This window comes from Dermacentor albipictus, chromosome 1 (assembly GCF_038994185.2).
Source record: "Dermacentor albipictus isolate Rhodes 1998 colony chromosome 1, USDA_Dalb.pri_finalv2, whole genome shotgun sequence".
NCBI classification, from domain to species: domain Eukaryota; kingdom Metazoa; phylum Arthropoda; class Arachnida; order Ixodida; family Ixodidae; genus Dermacentor; species Dermacentor albipictus.
The window spans coordinates 136,566,281-136,587,466 of record NC_091821.1 but is presented as its reverse complement, the minus strand read 5'-3'; the positions used below and the strand labels follow the sequence as shown (position 1 = coordinate 136,587,466).

General features: G+C 44.0%; 1 protein-coding gene across 2 annotated transcripts in view; it reads right to left on the bottom strand.

Annotated features, from left to right (window-relative positions):
* LOC135911793 (uncharacterized) overlaps positions 1-17,057 on the bottom strand; it is a 44,282-nt gene extending 27,225 nt beyond the window's left edge. The window contains exon 1 of one of the 2 annotated variants that reach the window (XM_065444133.1): positions 16,922-17,057. In XM_065444133.1, the coding sequence (XP_065300205.1) occupies positions 16,922-16,945 (24 nt within the window). In that variant the 5' untranslated portion in view covers positions 16,946-17,057. Of the gene's footprint in view, positions 1-3,597; positions 3,775-16,921 lie in introns of those variants that run through there. The other variant, XM_065444134.1, reaches the window with a different exon arrangement.
* Between the last annotated feature and the right edge of the window lie 4,129 nt (positions 17,058-21,186).

Below are 21,186 nucleotides of genomic sequence, written 5' to 3'. Positions count from 1 at the left end.
GAAAAATCTCAAATGCATGTAGCCGTGAATCTTTATGCAAGGTTGCATGAGCATTTGTGCATGCACGAGCACATTTAAGAAATATTACAGTTGCATGCAATGCATCCACTTGAACGAAAACTGCTAGCTATCTGCTATCGACAAGTTAGTTTACATTTTTGTTTACATTTGGCGGCAAAAAAAAAAATTGAGTGTACGTTATGCATGTTCACGTATTGCTTCTCATCTGTACTTGTGTAATAATGTCGACAGCTTAATAATGTTCCTGATCCAGCTGCACTCTCAGACGTTGCATAAACAAAACAAAAATTGAAGCAATTCCCCTAGTGCTGAATCATGCAGTGCAAAAAAAGAAAACAAGTGCACCGATATTGAATTAACTCTTTTAATTGCGCGATATATTAATTTTCTTAAAATGCAGGTCTGACGCTATGATCGAAAGAGACATTTTACAGATTTACACACTACTTCCCTTGGCAAGCAAGGCCGCCAGGCCGGCCTTGACTTTCGAGTCATATTTTCCAAGGATGTTGCAAGTGTATGCTGCAAATAAATAGATGCAACAATGCGGGGCAAAAATAACAATTGTGTATTCTTTGTATCTTCATTAAGCAGCATAATATATTTACTCAAACCACTTAAGTCAATACTCAATGTGGTTTAAGTATGACTAATGGCTGCTTGTGAATACAAATCAGTATTATTATGTAATGTTTCATTTTATGGCATGATGAACAATTAAACAGTCCCAACTGCTGTTGCTGCTACAGCAGCAGTATGTTGCTTTTAAGACAAGTTCATATATGACAGATTATTGTAATTATCCCAAACCATTTTTATATCAATTGCTGAGACAAGGTTACCGAGTTGGACTGTTTGTGCAACTTTTGGGGTGGTAGTTAAACATGCCAGTGCAGAGTGCTATGCTCAGAAGAGTGACTAGTGTATTGACAGTATCAAGACAAAGATTGTAATTTATTTTCCTTAATACACATTTAAATTTCCTTCTGATACTCCTAAATCAATGGTTCAGTGGCCATAACTTCAACAGAAGGCAGATAGATTGATTGTATTAATATGGTCACTTAGTTTCTTACAGATGATGAGGCCTCTTGGGCATGCTAACACGGTTGCAAGTTAGGTATACAACATGAGCGCCCGAAGTACCACGCGATCACTTTCTGTGTCATGGCAGTACAGATATGCACCTCCTGGGAAACAAAACTGAAACTATAGTTCGAATGAATGCTATCACAGTAAATTATTTAAGGTGCTCTCAAAGATGAAAATTTTCTCTAGGGTTTCGAGGTCCAGGACTCTTAGTTAACGCAAAAAAAAAACATTTTGAGTAAGAAATGCCATGTCAGTATGCTTGACTTTCAATTTTTTTTTTCAATAAATGGGACCAAGTTGCCTCAACTTTTTATAAGGTGAAACGTTTTAAAAATATATTTAACAGAGAGATTCTCTGGAAACTTTGTATAACATATAACAAGACAGCATACCTATGTGGTCATCTTGAAATTCCCCGATCTTTTTCCAAGCCTTCCCTGGCTGTTTTCATGAACATTTTATGGCTATCTATGACGCCCGCAGCTTGAGTGCAATAAAAAATATTGTGGTTTAATGCTTGCCAAGTGCTGCCAGTCCATAATATTTAGATAAAACGAATAACACGTCAGTCACTTGACATGCAGTATTAGATTCAATTGAATTGAATACCTTGTTTAATAAAGCTGACAAGCTCTTGCGTAAGTTACTAATTCATGGCAGCACGAGCGCAGCACGGAAGACAAGGACACAGAAAGACACACACGGAAAGCAAATGCAACAATGTGAGGGAAAACTATTCAATTAGTTATTTTTATGGTTCATTAGTAGCTTAATATTTCATTTGCTCTCATCACTTATGCCTCTAGTTAACTTGGTTTACCTCTGACTAAAAACTACATGCAAATATGAATCAGTACCCTTATGATGTTTCATTATGTTACAGTATGATGAGCAGGTAGACAACTGTAATGGTCGCCGGTGCCAGTAACGTTATATTTCGTTTTAAAACAGGTTCATGTGACACATAGTGCACTTATCAAAATAAGAAACAAATGCGAGAATACCAAATGATTCCTATAATAATAATTTCTGAAACAAAGATACCCGACTGGACCGCGTGCACATTTTTCGGGTGTTAATGCAATATGCCCGTGCCTAACGAACATACTCAGAATAGTGACTGCAGTTTTGAAGAATCACGTTAAGAATCGCAATTTATTTCCGCTTAGAACAGTCTGCAATGTCTCTTTTCTCACACTCTGAGAAGAATACATTTGCTTCACTTTCAGTAGAATGCACATGAATTGGGTGGATTGATAACGTTACTTATCAGCTAAAACATGTTGATATCTTATGTGTGTTGATAAGGGTAGAACAAGTGCAATGTCCTTTAGATTATTTGAATAATCTGTGCGATCATCTACTAAGACCACCAAATGGATAATCTGGCTCTTTCTTTAATTTGTACAGTGCATGTAGTATACATTCTGTCCACGACAACGGCACTAAATGCAACAGTAATGAAAATCGAGACACTTATTACGTATGACGAGGGCTTCCTACCATGCACGATTGGCAAACTGCGAATCTGCGCCAGCAGCTATAACAGCACGTAAAGTGCATAACGCCGAAGAATGGAAAGGCGCTTAACGCTTTTCAAATAGCCCGAAAGATAACTTCTGCTGCTAAACTGTTTATAAAAGAGACAAAATAAGATCTCCCAACTATCGTCAAACCGAATGTCTTCAGTTTAAAACGCGTAAAGGTGCTTCCCCGAGCGACGAATCTATTGTCTAATTTTTCGGCTAAGTTGCGAAGCTGCGAGTGCCTGAGCTTATCGCAGGTTTTATGCTCCAAAAGCTTTTGCGGTTGCATATACTTAGATTGGGTGAATCTAAATATATGCATGAACATATCCGTGAAGCTAACCACTTCGTGTTATCCGTCTCTTCAAGTCTGGTGTTTTGCTTGCGGTAACTTCCAAAATTATTTAGACTGGTTGCCAGGAGCCTTAAAAATACTACTTTTACCCTATACAAAAACGGCAGCGCACGCACTGCTGATGCATGCCCCGCAAACACGACCTTTCGTCTGAGTACGCTAGCATTTATTCAACTCTAGTGCGAAATTACTCGCACTAACGCAATTTCGAGATATATACGTAAAGCGTGTCACGAGAATTTCACTACACATGCTGCGCAGCATTCATCGCGGCCGGGTCGAGCGCCACGAAATGAGATCTATCGAGCTGGCTGATCAACACACACAATCCGCTTAGTGGCTGCTCAGTATCAAGGTAAAACATGGTTTATTTTCTTTTTTACGCACATTAACCATGACGCTAAAATCAACAAGCGTGAGTGATCGCTTACCGTAAAGCGTTCCATACAGCAGAAGCGAGAACAAGTGCGCGTTATCAAATCATGTCAACGACAAACCGACACTATACCCGAGTCGCCTGCGCTACATGCAGCCGGTTCGCGCTACGAAATGCGCTCACGTAATCATGAGCTATTGATGCAAAACATCTTTGCTAAAACTTACCATTCAGTGTAGTTGACGCGTGATGCCACAAAGAAGACACGCAAACACAGACACCAAGGTTCAGGTAGACACCGCTGCACCAAGCGTTTACGTGACTGGCGCACTCGTTGAGAATTCAAATTGACACGGACAGGTGGCTCACCGCCGTTGCGCAGGCACTCAGGGGACAAGGGTGTGCGCGCTCCGAGAAGTCTGAGCGCCTTTTTCTTGTTCATTTTTTTGTCTCTTTCTTTCTCTGTGCGCGCCATGCGCGCGGAACGGGTTGCTTTTCTGTTCCATTTTTCATTTTTTTTTTGTCATTGAGTAAGGTAATGCGCTGGCACGTTTTATTACGAACGCTATGGCCTATCGTATGGGACTGGAACGCACACTTGGATGGATGCACTGTTTGTAAAAGCCGTCACAGGGCCCGTCAGGTGTTTTTATTATCGCCAGTGACGATGAGTAATACAGTGTATTTCTAGCATAGCTTACAGCGTACCGCCAAATGTGATACCCGCACGTATGTTAGTGCAAATTTTCCGCTCCGATGATAGGTCAAAGCAATCGATACGGCAATGAAGTATACTCGTATGCGTGGCCGCGCAGGCATACTGCCTGCGAAATAATGGGTGGGCTCAGAGAATTTGGCACGTATATTAAGTGAATGAGACACTTTGATGAGTTGATAGTGCAGGATATCAGTCAACGAAAAATCGCCCGATGTTAGTGATGCAGCCGAGATATGAAGACAACGTGAAAAGTATCTGAGAATCGGACGACACACAACGCGCACACCACGTGCGCGACATCGGTTCATCGCACACTCGCAAAGTCCGCGTTGTCAGCTACAAACATTACGAGTGTCTGTGCTGTTAGCTTGCTGGCTGTTTGGAATCCACTAGTAGCTAAAGTTGTCATTCATAACATCTATTATCATAATCGGATCGGCGTTTTGCTTTCTTTATTCTACTGCCGCAAAAGTCATGCTATGACAACTTTGAAGACTGTCTTGGGATTGCCGAGAGCGACTACGTAGATCATATCATGCGTTCAAGAAATGCGGAGGTATACACTATGTGCATACCAAAGTCTACAAATAGGCCCTACAGTAATCTCAGCAGTATACAATTTCAGTGGCTTATATGAAACGTAGCTCCATATTATCCACCGCTACATGCGCTTGGTTACAGCGTACACGGATTGTGCTGAGATTAACGACTTTTGTCTATAGTCAATTAGTGACGGCATGTAAACCTGAAGCAATAAGACTTTTACAGTGTCGGCTGTTTTCTACTTCCTCTCACGCCTTACCACCATCGGTATACGGGTTGTTCGCTCTCGTTAACATGACATTTGGTGGCGTCCCACCCTATGGCCTTCATCGGCGGTGATATAGGAAACCGTGGAGAATAATTCGAATTGCAAATAAGTATATGGGGTGTTTCACTTAGTTTGAGCCACACCTTAAACATACAAATGCTACGCAACTGGAGAGAATCAAGGTAATGTTTGCCGTCGCTTGTAGATACTAAGATTATTTTTGTCGTTCCCCCGGATTAGATAATTAGTTTAATTAATCAGTTTATCAATTGTTATAAGTAGATGAAAAGTCTCAATGATAAAATTGTATAGCAACATGAGAAACTCCCGATACAGCTTTCTGTTGCTCAACACGTGCTCCATAGAAGTGTTTTTCCAAGCGTGAAGAAGCCCGCGATTATATGCAATGTGCCTCGAGCGGCCGGTCGTGCAGCAATATATATATATATATATATATATATATATATATATATATATATATATATATATATATATATATATATATATATATATATATGTGTGTGTGTGTGTGTGTGTGTCTGTGTGTGTGTGAAGAGCTACGTAGAGTAGAAATTGACAAAAAAAATATACATCTTATCAACTTTTCTCTATAGACAATCTATAAACTGGAAACAGACAACAATAATCAATCAACACCTTATCGACTCTCGCCTATAGACAGTCTAATGACCAAGAATTGAAAACAATAAATAGAGACTGCATCGACTTTCATCTATAGGTAGTCTTAGAGGGGAGGTACACAAAAAAGAAACAAACACCATATCAACTTTTTTTCTATAAACTGTCCAAGACTGTGAATAGACAAACAGAAATAGAAACCTTATCGACATTCGTCTATAGAATGTCTATAGACAAATAATAGACAAAAATAAATAGAGACTGTATCGCCTCTCGTCTATATGTAGTATATAGAGTGGAAGTAGACAAAAAAGAAACAAACACTATATCGACATTTTTCTATAGACCGTCTATAGACTGCGAGTAGACAAAAAGAAATAGAAACCTTACCGAATTTCGTTTATAGACAGTCTATAGACTTTGTATCAGCAAAAGACCAAATCTATGGAAAGGCAAAGTCGTCTATAGAAAGTCTATAGACTTTCTATAGACAGTCTAAAGTCACTTTTGTAAGGGGTACAGCCAACCACATTTCTCTCCCCGTTAGCCCATTCACTGTGCTCTTGTTTACTTCCAGCAAATAAAGCAATTCATCATCACAAGCAACATCGGCGACCGTATCAGCTCATCCAGATGTCCCACCTCTCTTTTTGATTAGATCTATAAGCGCAGGCTAGCCAGTGTCTTTGATTTAGCAGGCCGATGGGCGAGCTGCTGTCAGCTTGGAAATGCACTGATTACCTAAAAGTTACTTGAATAATATTTTGCGAGCTTTATAAGGGAAATTCCGGACGAATAAAAAATGGCCGAGAGCGCATATATGACAGAAAGTCATGTGACGCGTGCAGCAGATAACTGGTGGTCTGTTAGTGTTTAGAGTAGCAGAATGGGTGCCACGGGAAGGGAAACACAGTCTTAGACGGCAGATGATTAGGCGATATGATAATATTAAGAAATTTGCCGTCGTAGGATGCAGTCGGCTGACGCAAGACAAGGATAATTGAAGATTATTATAGGAGAGACCTTTGTAATGCTATCGAGGCTGGCATATTTGTAGTGCAGTGGAACTAAAGACAGAATGGTGATCATAACGACGAGCGGCCTGACTCGGCGCAGGGCGCCGGTATATTGCCATATTGCCAGGCCATATTGTCACGTCTCCCGACAATGCGTGCGAATCGTCGAGTATTTTCCGAGTCGAAAGAGATAAGAGCGAGCCTTCGGCCACAAATGTCTTGAGGCGAACTCGCGCTAAATAATATCACAAAATAAGACAGCCTCTAATAATGATAGCCCTAAATCATGAATGTGTACATATGCCGTAGGCCAGTCGTAACTGAAATATCATTACTGAATTGGATAATCGTTGTGTTAATTTGTCGAGGAAGTTGAGTCCAATTTTCCCTATAAATATATGCCGCAACGACGGAATAGCGCTATGCACCACGGACAACTATATCCAAAACTTTGTTCAGAATTTCAAAAGGATGACCTCTCTCCTCTCTCTCTCTCTCTCTCTCTCTCTCTCTATATATATATATATATATATATATATATATATATATATATATATATATATATATATATATATATATATATATATATATATACGATGGCGACATACCTGCAGCCGCCGGGCCACGCTGTAAAATTTTTGTCACGTATGAAGTTAACAAGAGATATCATTATTTATTTTTTTTTACAAGTGGAGGGTTTAATAAGAATTCACGTTTTTTTTGTTGTTGTTTACGCGGCGCTTATTGCTGCATGTAACCCATTTCCAAGCGCACCAACGCACATCCACGAGTGCGAACATGCGCTTCACACACGCACTGTCTCACGCATGCACGCACTGAATCACGAAAAGCGTGTAGCAGAAAATATTGGGTTATTTCACCGAAAGCACGCCCATGGTGTCTCGGTTCTCATTTAGCTTCTATACGCGTGATAACCGGCCTCTAATTGTATAGCACAATGACCACGTTATACTGAACGGCATCGAGTCGGCTCACTGACGTTTCTTTCGAAGCGGATTTCGACGCAAAATTTGTAGGAGATCGTCGCTTATACAGGAAGGTATTTCGCATTTAAAGAAAGAAAAAAAAAAGCAAGGAGACGAGGAGAAATCAACGATCGGAAGAGGGGCAAGAGAGCAGCCTCCGCAATTGGCAATAATTAAGCTTCTTACGTGAAGCCTTACCATGACGAGCTCGAACGCCGTGGCCGGTACTGAGACACGCGATGGAAGCAGCAGCCTTATGCGCGCCGCTGCACCGGCGCCGAATGCCCACCGGCGCCGCGCACGCACGGTCTTCGCCGCAGCTGCGGCGGCCACCGTGGGCGCGGACAGTCGAACGAGCGGCCTCGAAAGCACCAGGAAATCGGCTTAGCCGCCGCCGCTCTAATTGCGATAACGCGCGCAGTCAATAACATACACCGAATTAGGCGCGCATGTGGCGTTCGCTCATGAGCGGACCGTTGTCACCTGCACTGACGGACTGTGGAAACGCTTGGGACCAGGGCTGGCGCTCGCCTGCGTATTTAGGTCAGCGCGTATCGTATGCTCCAAATCTTGTAACGGAATGTAGAAATCGCCGCTGCAGTCCTTCGAATTGGCGCGACGGTCGTAAAAGAGACGAAATTTAATCGCCTTTCGACGCCGGTCGGCATGTTCTGCGCCCCATTTGTATGGAAGCTACGTATACCGCTAAGCATACATCAACCGCTGCGCGGGTAAGTGTCTCTCCAATAATAATGATAATAATAATAATAATAATAATAATAATAATAATAATAATAATAATAATAAAAGGTGTCTATTGAGGTGCCCAGGAACAGCCTCGAAGGCCTTGGTGTTGGCGCACTCGGCAAAACAATGCACAATTAGAACACTGCAAGCTCACTCACACATATACACACGCGCACGCATAAAGAAACTAATAATAATTCCGCGAATACAGATTTTAAGATTTTAACAGAGCTTAATATGTGTACACGAAGAGAATACAAAGCAAACGTCGAGAAACAGAAGAAAAGATTACATAATGACGGAACACACAACAGATATGACTTTTTATTCAGTTATTGAAATACCTCTGCAACTCCTTTCAGGAAAATATTAAAATTACGCATGAAGATATCCAGCCGCTCTTAATGGGCGTTATGTGTCTCTTGCACTCTAGGTAAGGGTCACAAAAATCTGGATGCTGAAAGGTGTGCTGTTTCCTTGTGCCTTTCTGCGGAATGCAAAAACGAACATAGAAAACAAGTGCGAGCAGCAGATTTTTTCATGTATTAATTTGTGAAGAAAAAGAACATACGATTTATTGCGTCTACAGATGAGGGTATAGTTAACGTGAGTGTCTGTGTTAGCTTTATGGATATGGAAGGCTTCTGACATAGTCGATGTTTAAATATAGATGCGTGAACTTGAGATGGAGATGCGTGATGCGTGAAAAATATAGATGGAGTTAACTTCTTTTTGGACATTTTCGAGAAGTTCACAATATGACCTACAAGTGCCGCCCCAAACCACGGAGGCGTACTCAAGAACTGGAAGGCATACGCTCTTATGTAAAGTTACAGATGGCCCACGTTGTTTGAAGTCTCTCGTCACCCGACATACTGTGACGAGCGTTCGAAGTGCACGCTGCCTAACAAAAACAACAACAACAACAACAACAACAATAATAATAATAATAATAATGTTATTATTATTCGCGAAAAACAGACACGTAAGGTTGCCCTCACAACAGGTTAAGCTGGAGTGAAGCTTTGGAAGGTGGTATGGAAGAATTTGTATCAGAGGAGTCATGAACACGTTTCTGCTTTTCCATTTTTTATGTGTTATCTGTTAAATTTGGGCTATTTATAAAGCACAAAATTGAAATAAAAAGTACTCATTTCAGTTCTTTGCTATTTTTATTTTTGATTTTTCATAAATGTATCTTTTCTTTTTGTCATAACTATTAGTCGCAGAGCTTTCAAACTTTGCAGAAATAAGGACAATGGCATGATAGGCAAGTAGAACTAGAACTATGTCGACACGTAAAAGATATATGGGAATTTGTTTTCTTTTTTTCAAAGTGTACAACTGTCACTATGACAAGCTTCTTATTTGTTTTCTAAACTGCCATTAGCTTGTGGATATTTATTCTATAGCTCCAATGTTCTACGAGACACTAATTGACATATTCGCAATATTTAGCTGACATACGGGCAGCAGTGTGACATACGGGCAGCAAGGACGAACCGTACTTGCTGTCCGAAGTAGGTCCTTCACAGACGCAACCTACTGTCCGAAATGCGCGCGCCCCCAAAAACAAACAAAAGAGGAGCGCGCGAGAACTACAGAGACTTTCCTAACGGCTGTAAAATGCACTACATTGAAAAAGAAAGACGCTAAATCGAAACAAGAGCTTCTGTCAAACACAAGTTATTTTTGTGGTATGAAAACTTCGTACGAAATTGAGACTCGACAACAAGGCATGCCCACTTTCCGCTCGACGCGACAACTAAAACGAAGTGTATCAGAAGTGGTTTATAGCCGAGCGTTACATATTTGAAAGCTTTAAAAAATGCGCTATCAAAAGAGTCCAAAATAAAAAAATCGATATTTCGGACCAGGCAAAGTCTCAACCCCACCTTAGCAGTGAAGCCGCAAGGTATTTCCAATCGAATTAGAGTTGCGCACCAATTGTTGTGTAGTTACACGTGCGAAGGCCACAAACGCCGACCTAATTGTGACCACTGAAGAATGTTCCTGCATAGCATGTATACGTAGATTTTTTTTAAATCTATTCTGCTGAGCCTTTCGCGAGATCCGTACATCGGTTCCTCCAGTACAAAACAAGTTGTGTTCGCGGATGTTATGCTTGATGAATCCCGCTGACGGCGCTGCTACACCGCGGCATTAAAGGGACCCTGAAACGATTTTGGCGATTTTCTACAAACGTACTGAGTCGTTAGAGTAGGTTCTTCTGATCATTAATTGATGCATCTAAGTGCTCTGCGTAAAGCGTGTAATTTATTATAAGGTTTTAAAAATACCCATCGCTGCCGATCGCAGCGCACTGCTCGGCGGAATTTTAAGCCGCCCCTACCCATATGATGCAAATAACCCATATTACGTCACATGGGCGAGCTATCTGATTGGCTGACCAGGGCGCGTGGTCGATAATTTTTCCAACTTTATGGTGAACAAATGATGCTCGTAATAGTTGGAATGTTAGTTACTTTGTTTTTGTAAAAAGAAAATAACTTAAAGAGAACACACAAGAATAGTTTTTTAGTACCCTTCAGCACTTCCGGCACACAGCAAGTGTCGTCTGCTTGTGTTACAACGTACTCCATTTTGACGAGAGCTCCGCGGTCAGAGTCAGTCTCAGTCTTTTCGCGAGCACTATGATTTGACTTTGTTGCCTTGTGGACTGCAAACCTAGCGACCTGCAAACCGCGAGGCAAACGCAAGCGCAAGGGGACAGGGTCTGGCCGCTTGACTGTGCCGGGATGAGCCACGAGATGAGCAGAAGGGCAAATGTGAACGGTCTGCACGGTGCAGCCACCTGGTGGCACAGAGCTCAACCATACACAGTAGCAGCAACGAAGTGTATTCTTTGCTGCTGGTGTGTATTTTTCGCAGGAGTGTAATCATCAACACGTTGATTTATAAATGTTTAAAATGCTTTACACTTGGTTAGAGCAATATTAGCGCTTTGTTTGACTGGTTAAGCGCTGCGCCAGCAAGTGTCTGGACCGTGCAGACCGATCAGGCTGCTCACGTACGTCTACGCTAAAGTTCCTTCATCAGCTTGAGTTTATGCCTCCAGTCATTTGCCGAAATGACCAGCTTGCCTGTTTTTAGCGGAGTACCGGACACGTTCGGCGCTACGACAGAATGCTCGCAACGCACGCTGCTTCGATAGCTCTCGGTCGACGGCCAAGCGGCTAGCGAAGAGGTCTCGCGCGGGAGGGGGCGTGCTCCTAAACAACTGGAAGTGAGCGATGTTACGTCGCATCGTGACGCTGAACCAGTGAAGGCGGAGCTTAGCGCCGCTCGCTCGGCGAGCGAGTTGAGGAGGAAAAGCATAGCTAGGGAGGAGGGTAACTTCCAATCGCTTCCAGCTCCATTAATACGTAACGTTTCACTTAAATTGTGGTGCGAATGTTCTACTTAAGCTGTACCCTACGCGCCTACAAAATTTGTCCGAACCGTTTCAGGGGCCCTTTAAGGGAAAAAAAACATTTGCGTGACTGCACCGGAATTTTTAACGCACGTTACCAGCCTCTGAGCGTGACGAATCAGGGAAACCAAGAGCTCAGTTTTTTTTTTCTCTATTATGAAAAGCTAACAGCTTGTCGCTCTAGGAAGTCTTATGTCGCCAAATCATATACGGCGAAACAGCCTATACTAGTTATAGGTAAGCTCGGCTTCCGGCCAAATGGCGTTCTTTAACGAGCACCGACAGAAAACGGCCCGACCTTGTTCACACTTGACCAAAAGTGTCTGCGAAAGTGCATACATGCAGGCTACTGCGTTCAGTTGTCAGGGCGTCGCCCGAGCAGGCATTCTGAAGATCTTGATAGTTAAGATGGCCTGTCCTTTTTTTGTTTCAGAACTCTAGAGCTCTACGCAGCTCCATAATAGAACTAAGCAGCACGATACGACAAGGACAGAAGAACAAAAACCAGATAGACATCCAATATCTTATTTCATTGTGCTTTTTTTTTTCTGCAGTGCCATGCTGCTTGGTACAGTCAAGACGGTAGATGTGGTCGTACATGTGCGCCAACAAACATCCCAAGGGACGTTAAAGTTCGCGTTTTCCGGCCACTGCTTCACGTACATCTCATGTCTGCTACTGTTTACACTGTTAGACCCATGTTTGGGCACTTTTACGGACGACCATTGAGCAGAAAATTATCAAGCACTCTTACACCTGAATAGTTCAGTGTCAGAACAAAAGAAGACCAAAAATTTCCCCGACGATTACGATACTCCCTAATGCGAAATTTGAGCGCAGCTGCATACATGTTTTCTCTACGCGATATATTGGCTGGTGCGGACAATCTGTCTCGAGCGGCACGTTGCAAACGGAGCGAAGTGGGGCGCGACTGCCTCGCTAATCGGAAGATTGCGAGAGGCAGCGCGTGGGTGACGCGTGGGCGCGATACACAGCAGCCGCCGCAGACAACCTCCGCTCACGCAGCGCTTTGTTTCTCCACACAGACGACGCACGCTACTCTGGCGCCATCTCGTAGCCATCATCAAAGCCCCCTCGTGCGCGCCACTACGCTTTTCTTCTCACGCTTTCGCCATACCCTCACCCTCCGCTTTCTTCCTCGCGCTCTCTTCGCTATCACCACTTTTTTTTTAATCCCCCGCTACGCTCCGCGTTCGCTCTCATCTTTCGCTGTGCTCGTTCGCTAGGTTACGAGTTAGGACGCCGACGCTCACCGCAGGAACGGACGCCTAAGAGCTGCGCGCTAAAAAAAGACGCCCTTGAAATTGCAGAAATGTAGTGACAGCGAATTGGGTTGCGACAATTTTTTATAGGTGCAAAAGTGTTTTCGCCGTATCATCCGAAGCAGGGGCAACAAATCTGAGCGCATTACTTCAACAAGTGCGCCATGATTGCCTGTACACCGAGCATGATTGCCTGAAAAACATATTACAAAAAAAAAATTAGGAATGTGCCATATATTTATGAAGAGCGTCCACAGACGGCCACCGGACCGATGGGTGTCTAACTAAATGTATTAACACCCTTCTCAGCTATTTAGTCATCATGTTTAACTTTTCCGGAATTTAAAAAAATATTGTCTGTGGCCAATAGCATCATTCTTGTCCTTGAGCTAGATTATGCAAAGAGGCGGACATTACTAGCGAAATAAATTGAAACACATATTCAATTCATTAAAAAAGTTAGCTATTTAATTTATTAATTAATTAATTTTCGGCATATATTGCAGCATACGAGTTGTAGCCGTTTGCAAGACGTGCACTCTTGAAATGAATCTCCCGGATGGCTGCAGTTTCCAGATATTATTTTCCGAAGTGTGGCACGAAATACATTAGCGTTCCAGTTAGTTTTGTGGTTCAATGCATAAAAGAGTGTTTTGCTAAATGAAACGAAAAAACAGCGCATTTTTGCGGTGGGTTTGATGGCGCATTTCTCCAGACTGGCATCATTCTGGAAATTCAATCGAAGTGGATACGCCTCGCAAACTCACCCACTACAATGAGTAAATTACAATAAGTGGAGTAAATTCATTAATTACGACGTTAATCAGTTCATCTTTAATTAGCCGTATATGTGTTTCGATTTCTCGTAGAAGTAATGTCCGCCTCTCTGTATAAGCCAACTCGAGGAGGTTATCTGCAACAGGCCATATAGTTCTAAAAAAAATCAAAGTTTATTATCCCGTATAGTGTCTCGCGAACTAATTGTTGCGGTGTCAGCCATTTGTTACCTTCGTATCGATTGGTCCTACGTAATTGTTGTGGTGATGTCTTGAACATATTTAGCTAGGAAACACTTGTATCTGATAAGGGCTTAAACAATAATAAATGTTGCCAATATTGCAAGCTTAGACCAGCAACCTGACAAACAAACATTTGACAGGTTTTTTTAATAGGCACTACAATTTTTAGGAGTATAAAAATATGTGCGCTTCCTGATATTTTTTTAAATTTTATTTTGACAAATAGGCGAGTGTTTCTAGCATTAACAGCGGCATCTTATGTTGATGAGTACGTAAAGGGACACCAGAGATAAACATTAGAAGAAAATAAACTTTAATGAAAAGACATGAAGTTAAGCTGAACCTGTCTAGCAGACCACGGCGTGCGCAAACACGCAGTAAAATCGCCGTAAAATCTCACTTGTTAATATAACGAGAAACTCCCGTTGTTCCACTAGGGCACTGAGTGTACCAGGTGTTTATTTTTATGCGGAACGTATTTTTTTTTAAATGAAACTGTCCTATCTATATATGCTCCTGCCGTTATTGCATTTAGGCTACGTGGCTAGGCGGACATTAGCAGGAAGAAAATTTTCATCAGTAGTCTAGCTAATGAATAAAAACATGCCAATTAACTTTTAATTAAGCGCTTTTCGGCACATGTATGACTAGCACCACTTTCAGGACATCCGACCGCAAAACTGCTAAAAAATGCAGCGGCGTTCCAGTTAAAAGCGTCCCGAAGCATTCGAAGTACGCTTTTATGCAACTGTCAGCTGGAACGCCCTATTGCGTAATTCGTAGCACACTTTAAGGTCACATATTTCAAAAGTTGTACTATAGGATTTATGCTAATTTCGCAATTACAACAAGTACCCGAAATTTAATAATTAGGAAGTTAGTTACCGATCGATTTCTTTTCCTTGCTGATAATGTCCTCCTAGCCACGTAGCCTATCATCAAAAACGGCAGAGACTTTGATAGGACAGTGTCTTTAAAGAAAGAAGTGTTCCGTATAAAATAAACCCCTGGTAGATTATTCCTACTCTGTATACTCTTCAAAAACTACAGAAAACACTGCAGTAATTTTGCACTCGCATTTCACGGAACGCGTTAAATTCTCAAATAGGAATGCGCAGGAGTTCAGTGGATTTAGTTACTTACGGACGTATTTTTGCTTACACCGATTCCAAACGCCGCAGGAAGGGGGCCCCATGCATGCCACTCATGCAACCTAGACTGTAAACACTTCGCTCATGTCATAGCATTACACACAAAATAAATAAATAAAATAAATAAATAAGTAAGTAAATAGGGTCGTTATAGAGGGCTGGTATATACGGTGTAGTAACACCTTCTTAGCGCAGAACGACCCTGTTTCTTATACCTTTACGAAGGAGTGTAAGTATTCTGCAGCAACCCTTCTTATATGAGTGTTTCAAAGAAAGCTTCTTGTGTGACGGGAGTGGCTGGGGTTGTTATCACAACTCAAATCACCCGTCAGGGCGTAAACAGCTTTGCTGAGTGAAGAACATAGTCACCACGGCCGGAAATACAGAACCGGTGGCTTCAGCGTTGAAATGTCAACAAAGGTGATTCATAACAGTATTTCACTGTCATCCACGCTCGAGCCATACAAGAAATAAAGAAAAGAAAAAGAGAGGGCGAGCGAGTGTTCTAAGCGATCGCCCTCAGTAAATACAAAATGTTTTATGAAACCACATAACGACAGAAATCGGAATAAAAGCGTTGTAAACAGGTAAAACGACAGAGAGATAATGATTACGACCACTGTGAAAAACTACGAATATAATCTTAGAGCAACAGAAAGCTGAACTAGTTGGTAAGAATTCATTTTGCAAAAAAGAGGTGAGGCGTGCAGAACCACTTCTGTTCTGTCTGCACGCCTTCCTACTCCACTTCTCTACTCTTGTGTCCTGTCTGCACGCCTCACCTCTTTTTTGCAAAATGAATAGAATCCACAAATAAAGTGCTTTTTGTTGTGTAGGTGCACGAATTTTGTTGGCTATTCTATCTTTTATATTGAGAGAAAAAGCACAATCTTACGGGACATCATCCGCGTGCTCTCGCAAACAACTCACCATCGTTTCGAGCAGTGAATCCCGCGAACTTAGCATTTGTCCTCGTTGAAGGAATTGCTTTCAGCATACCGCTATAAAAACGTCACTACGAGAATACAGCGAAAACAATCTTAACGACTCAATGGTACAAAATACCGTATACATCAGAAGGTAATATCCAAGGCGGACCAAACAGTGTAGAACATACAGAAATAACGTAAAATAGAAGCTACATTTAATTGCCATTACGAACAATACGTGGCGCCGTTCGTATAGTTTTGATTACGTACTTACACCGGCTAAGCAAGAGCAAGGCCACAGGGGGGGCGAATGAAAACTGGCGAGTACATGAGTGCCTGTGCGGTGTTGGCACAGGCGCTCATCTCAGCCACGGGCCTGTGTGTAAACTGAATCACGAGTATGAACTGTGGGCAAACCCAACTTGCCGGCACACTCACGCACACGTCAGTACACGCCTGCGGCGACAAACGGTGGCATTGGAGGTATTACACATTTCTAATGTGTTCGAGGTCTGAAGGCAGGTTCGACATCGTACCGTACGTGAGAAACACGTAGTGGTGGAACTGAGTTCACGAAGCTGAATTGAGCTAGGCACAAAGGGCTCCAGCGCGCGCGGCTGACTCCAGCCATGGGAGTAAACCGGCCGCGTACCTTACACCACTTCGCGACACACGTACGTCGCCAACGCCTGCAAGTTCTCGAATGAAAACTGTAGAACTAGCCGATGCGCGGCCACCAAGTTTCTTTCTCTGCGCAGCGCTTCCGCTTTTTTCGTACACGCGGCGCCGAGTGTCAACAGGGGCTCGGCGCGGACTCACCAGCAGGCGGCCGGCGGCGCCCATCGTGTCCGGGCGAGACTATAGTCACCTTGCGACTGGCAGCGCGTTCTGTCGGCCGCCGCCGCCAGCGAGGCGAGTTTGTGGCATTTATACGCGGCCAACACCCAGGCGGTTCTCCTTGGATCAGTGCACTTATCACACACGCCGAAGAGCGCCAGCGTTGGCGGATACGGTGGGGCGCGAGAAAGGGGGAAATTCACCCCGCTGACAAGATCCTGCATCGCTAATGAGCGCGCGCGCACAGTGGGGAGCACAGCCAACCGGGACATCTTCGGCGGCGCCGCGAACTGCACGACGAACGGATTTGCAGCCACACTTCAGACGCGCTCGCGTACATCCACTGGTGTCCGTACTTTTGTAGGCACCATGTAGACAAGCGCGGAAATTAGGCGACGCGCGCCCGTAAATGTGACCGACTTCGAAATCGAAAGTGCAGCGTGCAGCAGCGCGCGGTGCGGCGCCCAGGCAGCGTTGCCAGCTCGAGTGGAGCGAGGAGCGCGAAATTTGCTCATTTCGAGCCGCCGTGCGGCTTCTAAGCGCACGACGTACCGCCGCAGGTGTGTACTGACGTGTGCGTGAGTGTACCGTATTACTGTGGACCCTCGAGCTGCAGTCGGCTATAAGCTGACACGCGCCTAGGTACCGCAATTACTGCATGCGTGAATTTGCCAGGTACCAATTGGAAGAAGTTATGCATTCCATTCACCACCACGTTCGGGTGAAGCTTTGTAGGGGCACAACACAGAAACCAACAGCGTGACACACTTGGATTCAGACAGCCGCTTTGAAACGCGCCGATGGCCATGATGAATGTCGCTATGGATATTTCGCGTGACAATGAGAAAAAAAAATGTGTTACCCTCACACAAGGGCTCTAAACAAAGGCTGCATGTAAATGATAAGCGCGAAAAGACGTCACGGAAAAAAACTTCATTGGGCGTTTCTGGGTGCACATTGACTTTTCTAATACAAACCCGTGCTGCTGACATTGTACGCACAATGTCGAATAAATATTTCATTTGATTCGAACTGATGTCCTAAAACGAATATGTTAAGTACACCAAATGCACCTCAAAAATAGTCTGAATAAGTCGAGATGAATAGAAACTATATGCAGTTCTTCTCATTAACCTATGATATATTTATTTTACATAGGCGGAAAGATTTCATATTCCGTGGGAGGGAGGGGGGGACCAGCTTTTTTCCGAACCCCACCCACATACACATATAAAACCTTTAATAACTGTTGCACTTGAAGAAACTTCGCGTGACCTCGAAGACTTGTTCACTGAAGTGACGGCCTTATACATGAGTATTTACAGGACCTCATAGTAGGAGACAGTTCGATTTCACCGCCCGACTCCCCTCGCGTCACCAAGAGACTGGCGTCTCCCGGATGAGCCATGAAACACGCGGATTCAGTTAAACGCGTTAGGGATATATATGTGTTTTGCGCGCATTAAGTAACACAAATATATATAAATAAAAACAAAACATGTAACGCCTTGTGAAAGCGTTAATATACAAAGATGCAGTCAAGAAATATTTTCCTGACGATAGGTCAGTTGAGAAGACATAACATCTGTAAAAATTACGCAATATATAACAATTTCGGAACACAACGAATTGTTAGCATAAAGCAATGTGACTCCACAAAGCAATAGTTTCATTACTTGTCAAAGCATGCCTTGTGCCATTGGGTCCTTTTATTTCCCGGCGCCGGAATAAAGGACTATAGAGTAAGAAATTATGAACCGAACAAATACACAAGTGTATAAACAAATAAGTCAGTAAATAAGTAAGACACAGCGATATCTCAAAAGCGCGAAAGGACGCGAGAGCAAGTATAGGAACAGCGTGGATTGCGTGCGCCGTCTCCCCGCGCGCCAAGTGTTATCTATAGCCGCTGGTGCTTATACTGAGCGTCAGACGGCTTCTGGTGAAGTACCGATAAGTGACTTGTCCATTGTTGGCTTTGTAGTTGGTGCTCATGGTGTGTTTGTAGCCAGTGCGCAGCGCGACGTCCGCAGCCGCGGTAGAAACGCGCTCGACGCATGTTCCCCCCTCCCCACTTTTTTTTTATTGCGATAGGAATTATATCGACAATCCAGGCAAATTTTCGCTGTCGTCGTCGCGGTGATGTTCCTTGTGAAGTCCAAAAGTGAGCGATCCATACACTGTGGAGCGATCCAAAAGTGAGCGATCCGAAAGTGAGCGATCCGAAAGTGAGCGATCCAAAAGTGAGCGACCCGTACACTGTGGAGGCGAGAAAAAACACTAACTGTGAGCCGAACACGATGGCGGCTTGATGGACATTATCTTCCCCCGCACTCACGTGATCAAACGCGAACTTAGCAACGAGAGCGCGCGCCTTCTCCCCTGTCGTGTCTGGGAATGACTGTGCGCGGCTGACGCCTACGCGGCCCGGGTGCCGTATCTAATTGTTAGCAATCATGGGTGCGTGCAATGATCCAGGGATGCTATGGCTTCATGCACGCTGTCTTCATTCCCGGAATGTCTTTCCGCGCCCCTAGTGTTGCAGATCGCGTAGCCCAAGTTAAGAGAGAGGAGTAATTGGAGATCGCTGACAGAGGCCATCGTGTTGTGGACATAAAAATAGGCATATGATGATGAATCTAATTTTCGGAGTCGCAGTGAATCACGCGGCTATACGAACCGTTCGCCCCTGCTGCCGGTGTTCTTAATAATGTCATCATTGTGACAGCGAGTGCTCGTGGTCATCCAGTGAGACATATACAGGTTTACATGGTCCGTGCATTACACTACGCTGGTTATTTTAATTATTAAGCGAATGTTTACTGCAATTTACATGACCGATATAATTAACGTATAGACCCGTGTGAAGGCCACACTTTTTGTCGCGATTTTGACGAGCTTTACATGCGACCGGTCGATTTAATCTCATTCTTTCAACTGCTAGGATTGAATGTGCCGCAAACCTCGGCTATTGCCTCCTCTAGCCATCTCGTAGGGACGCGCGAAAATTCGCTGTTGTGCGTGATAGGAATAATTGGCGCAACGAACGCGACTGATTCTCGGTTCCACTTTTTTTTTTTTTTTATTGGCTGTCAAGTGGGGGTGCGGCCCTTACATTGATTAAGACGGTAAGACGTTTCCCTCGTGTAATTGTCTTATACTTCGCTATATCGCGTTGCCGTCCCGTTGTTAGGAATGGCCTGCCGAGGTGGCAACATTTTCTCAGCCAGCTGCAGCTGCGAGCGTTGCGAGCTTCCCCGAAGAGAACCATGGAAGCCTACCACGATTGCTGCGGTGACTCGTTTCGTAGGAACCCTGAGGTGGCGCGTCAACAACCCCTCGGCGCCGCTATGACTAAACGCGATCGGCGGATCAACTATTGTCAGTGAAATCGGCAACGCCTTCACGGTTCGACTTATAGTGTACTATAGTTCACTATATAGTTCACTATAGTACACTATAGTTCGACTGAAGCAGGGGGATTTCCTGGAAGGAGATGCCTTGCGGTGCCTTTTCACGGGCCTTTGAAGACGCCAGACAATGGACAGCGGCGGAGGCCACTGTGCGAGGTACGCTCTGGAATTTAGAGGCGCCGGACAAGGGAAAACCGGCGGCCACGGTGCCTGGTCAGCTCGGGGAACCAATGCGCCTTTCAAGACTCAAGATAATGGGCAAGCGGCGGGTCGACTGCGTTGACGTTTGACGCTGCTAATCGGCAGTGAAAACTGTGCGTACGTGTGTGTGTAAACCGTCCCGCAGAGAGGCGGCTTGTTTACGATGGTGTCGAACGTTTTGCCTCACCTAGGGATCTAGGGAACACGAAGTGTTTAAAAACGGCTGTTTGTCGGCTGCTAGGAGTGCTCGTCGTCGTGCTCTGTGCTCGTTAATGGACTCGTGAGCTGTGTGCTCGTTTGCTGTATGCTTCGTCGTACGGGCTCCATACGGAAGTCACGCTAGACTGTGTAAATGTATCCCATGTTTAAAATGTAACTACTGTAAATAAACCCTGCTCGCCTAGTCTTGTCGCCCCAAGTTCCTCCGATCGTCCTACAAGCCCGACACCATATCCAACATCTGGTGGCAGCAGTGGGATTGGCCTACGGCTCCTAGATCGGCCTACGGCTCGTAGATCGGCCTACGACTCGGAGACAGCAACGGCAGCTCACGGACTTTGGCACATGGTGACTGACCAGTATCCCAATCAAGTTGGAGGCGACTTGGGATTGACCACCTCTTGCAACTAACTG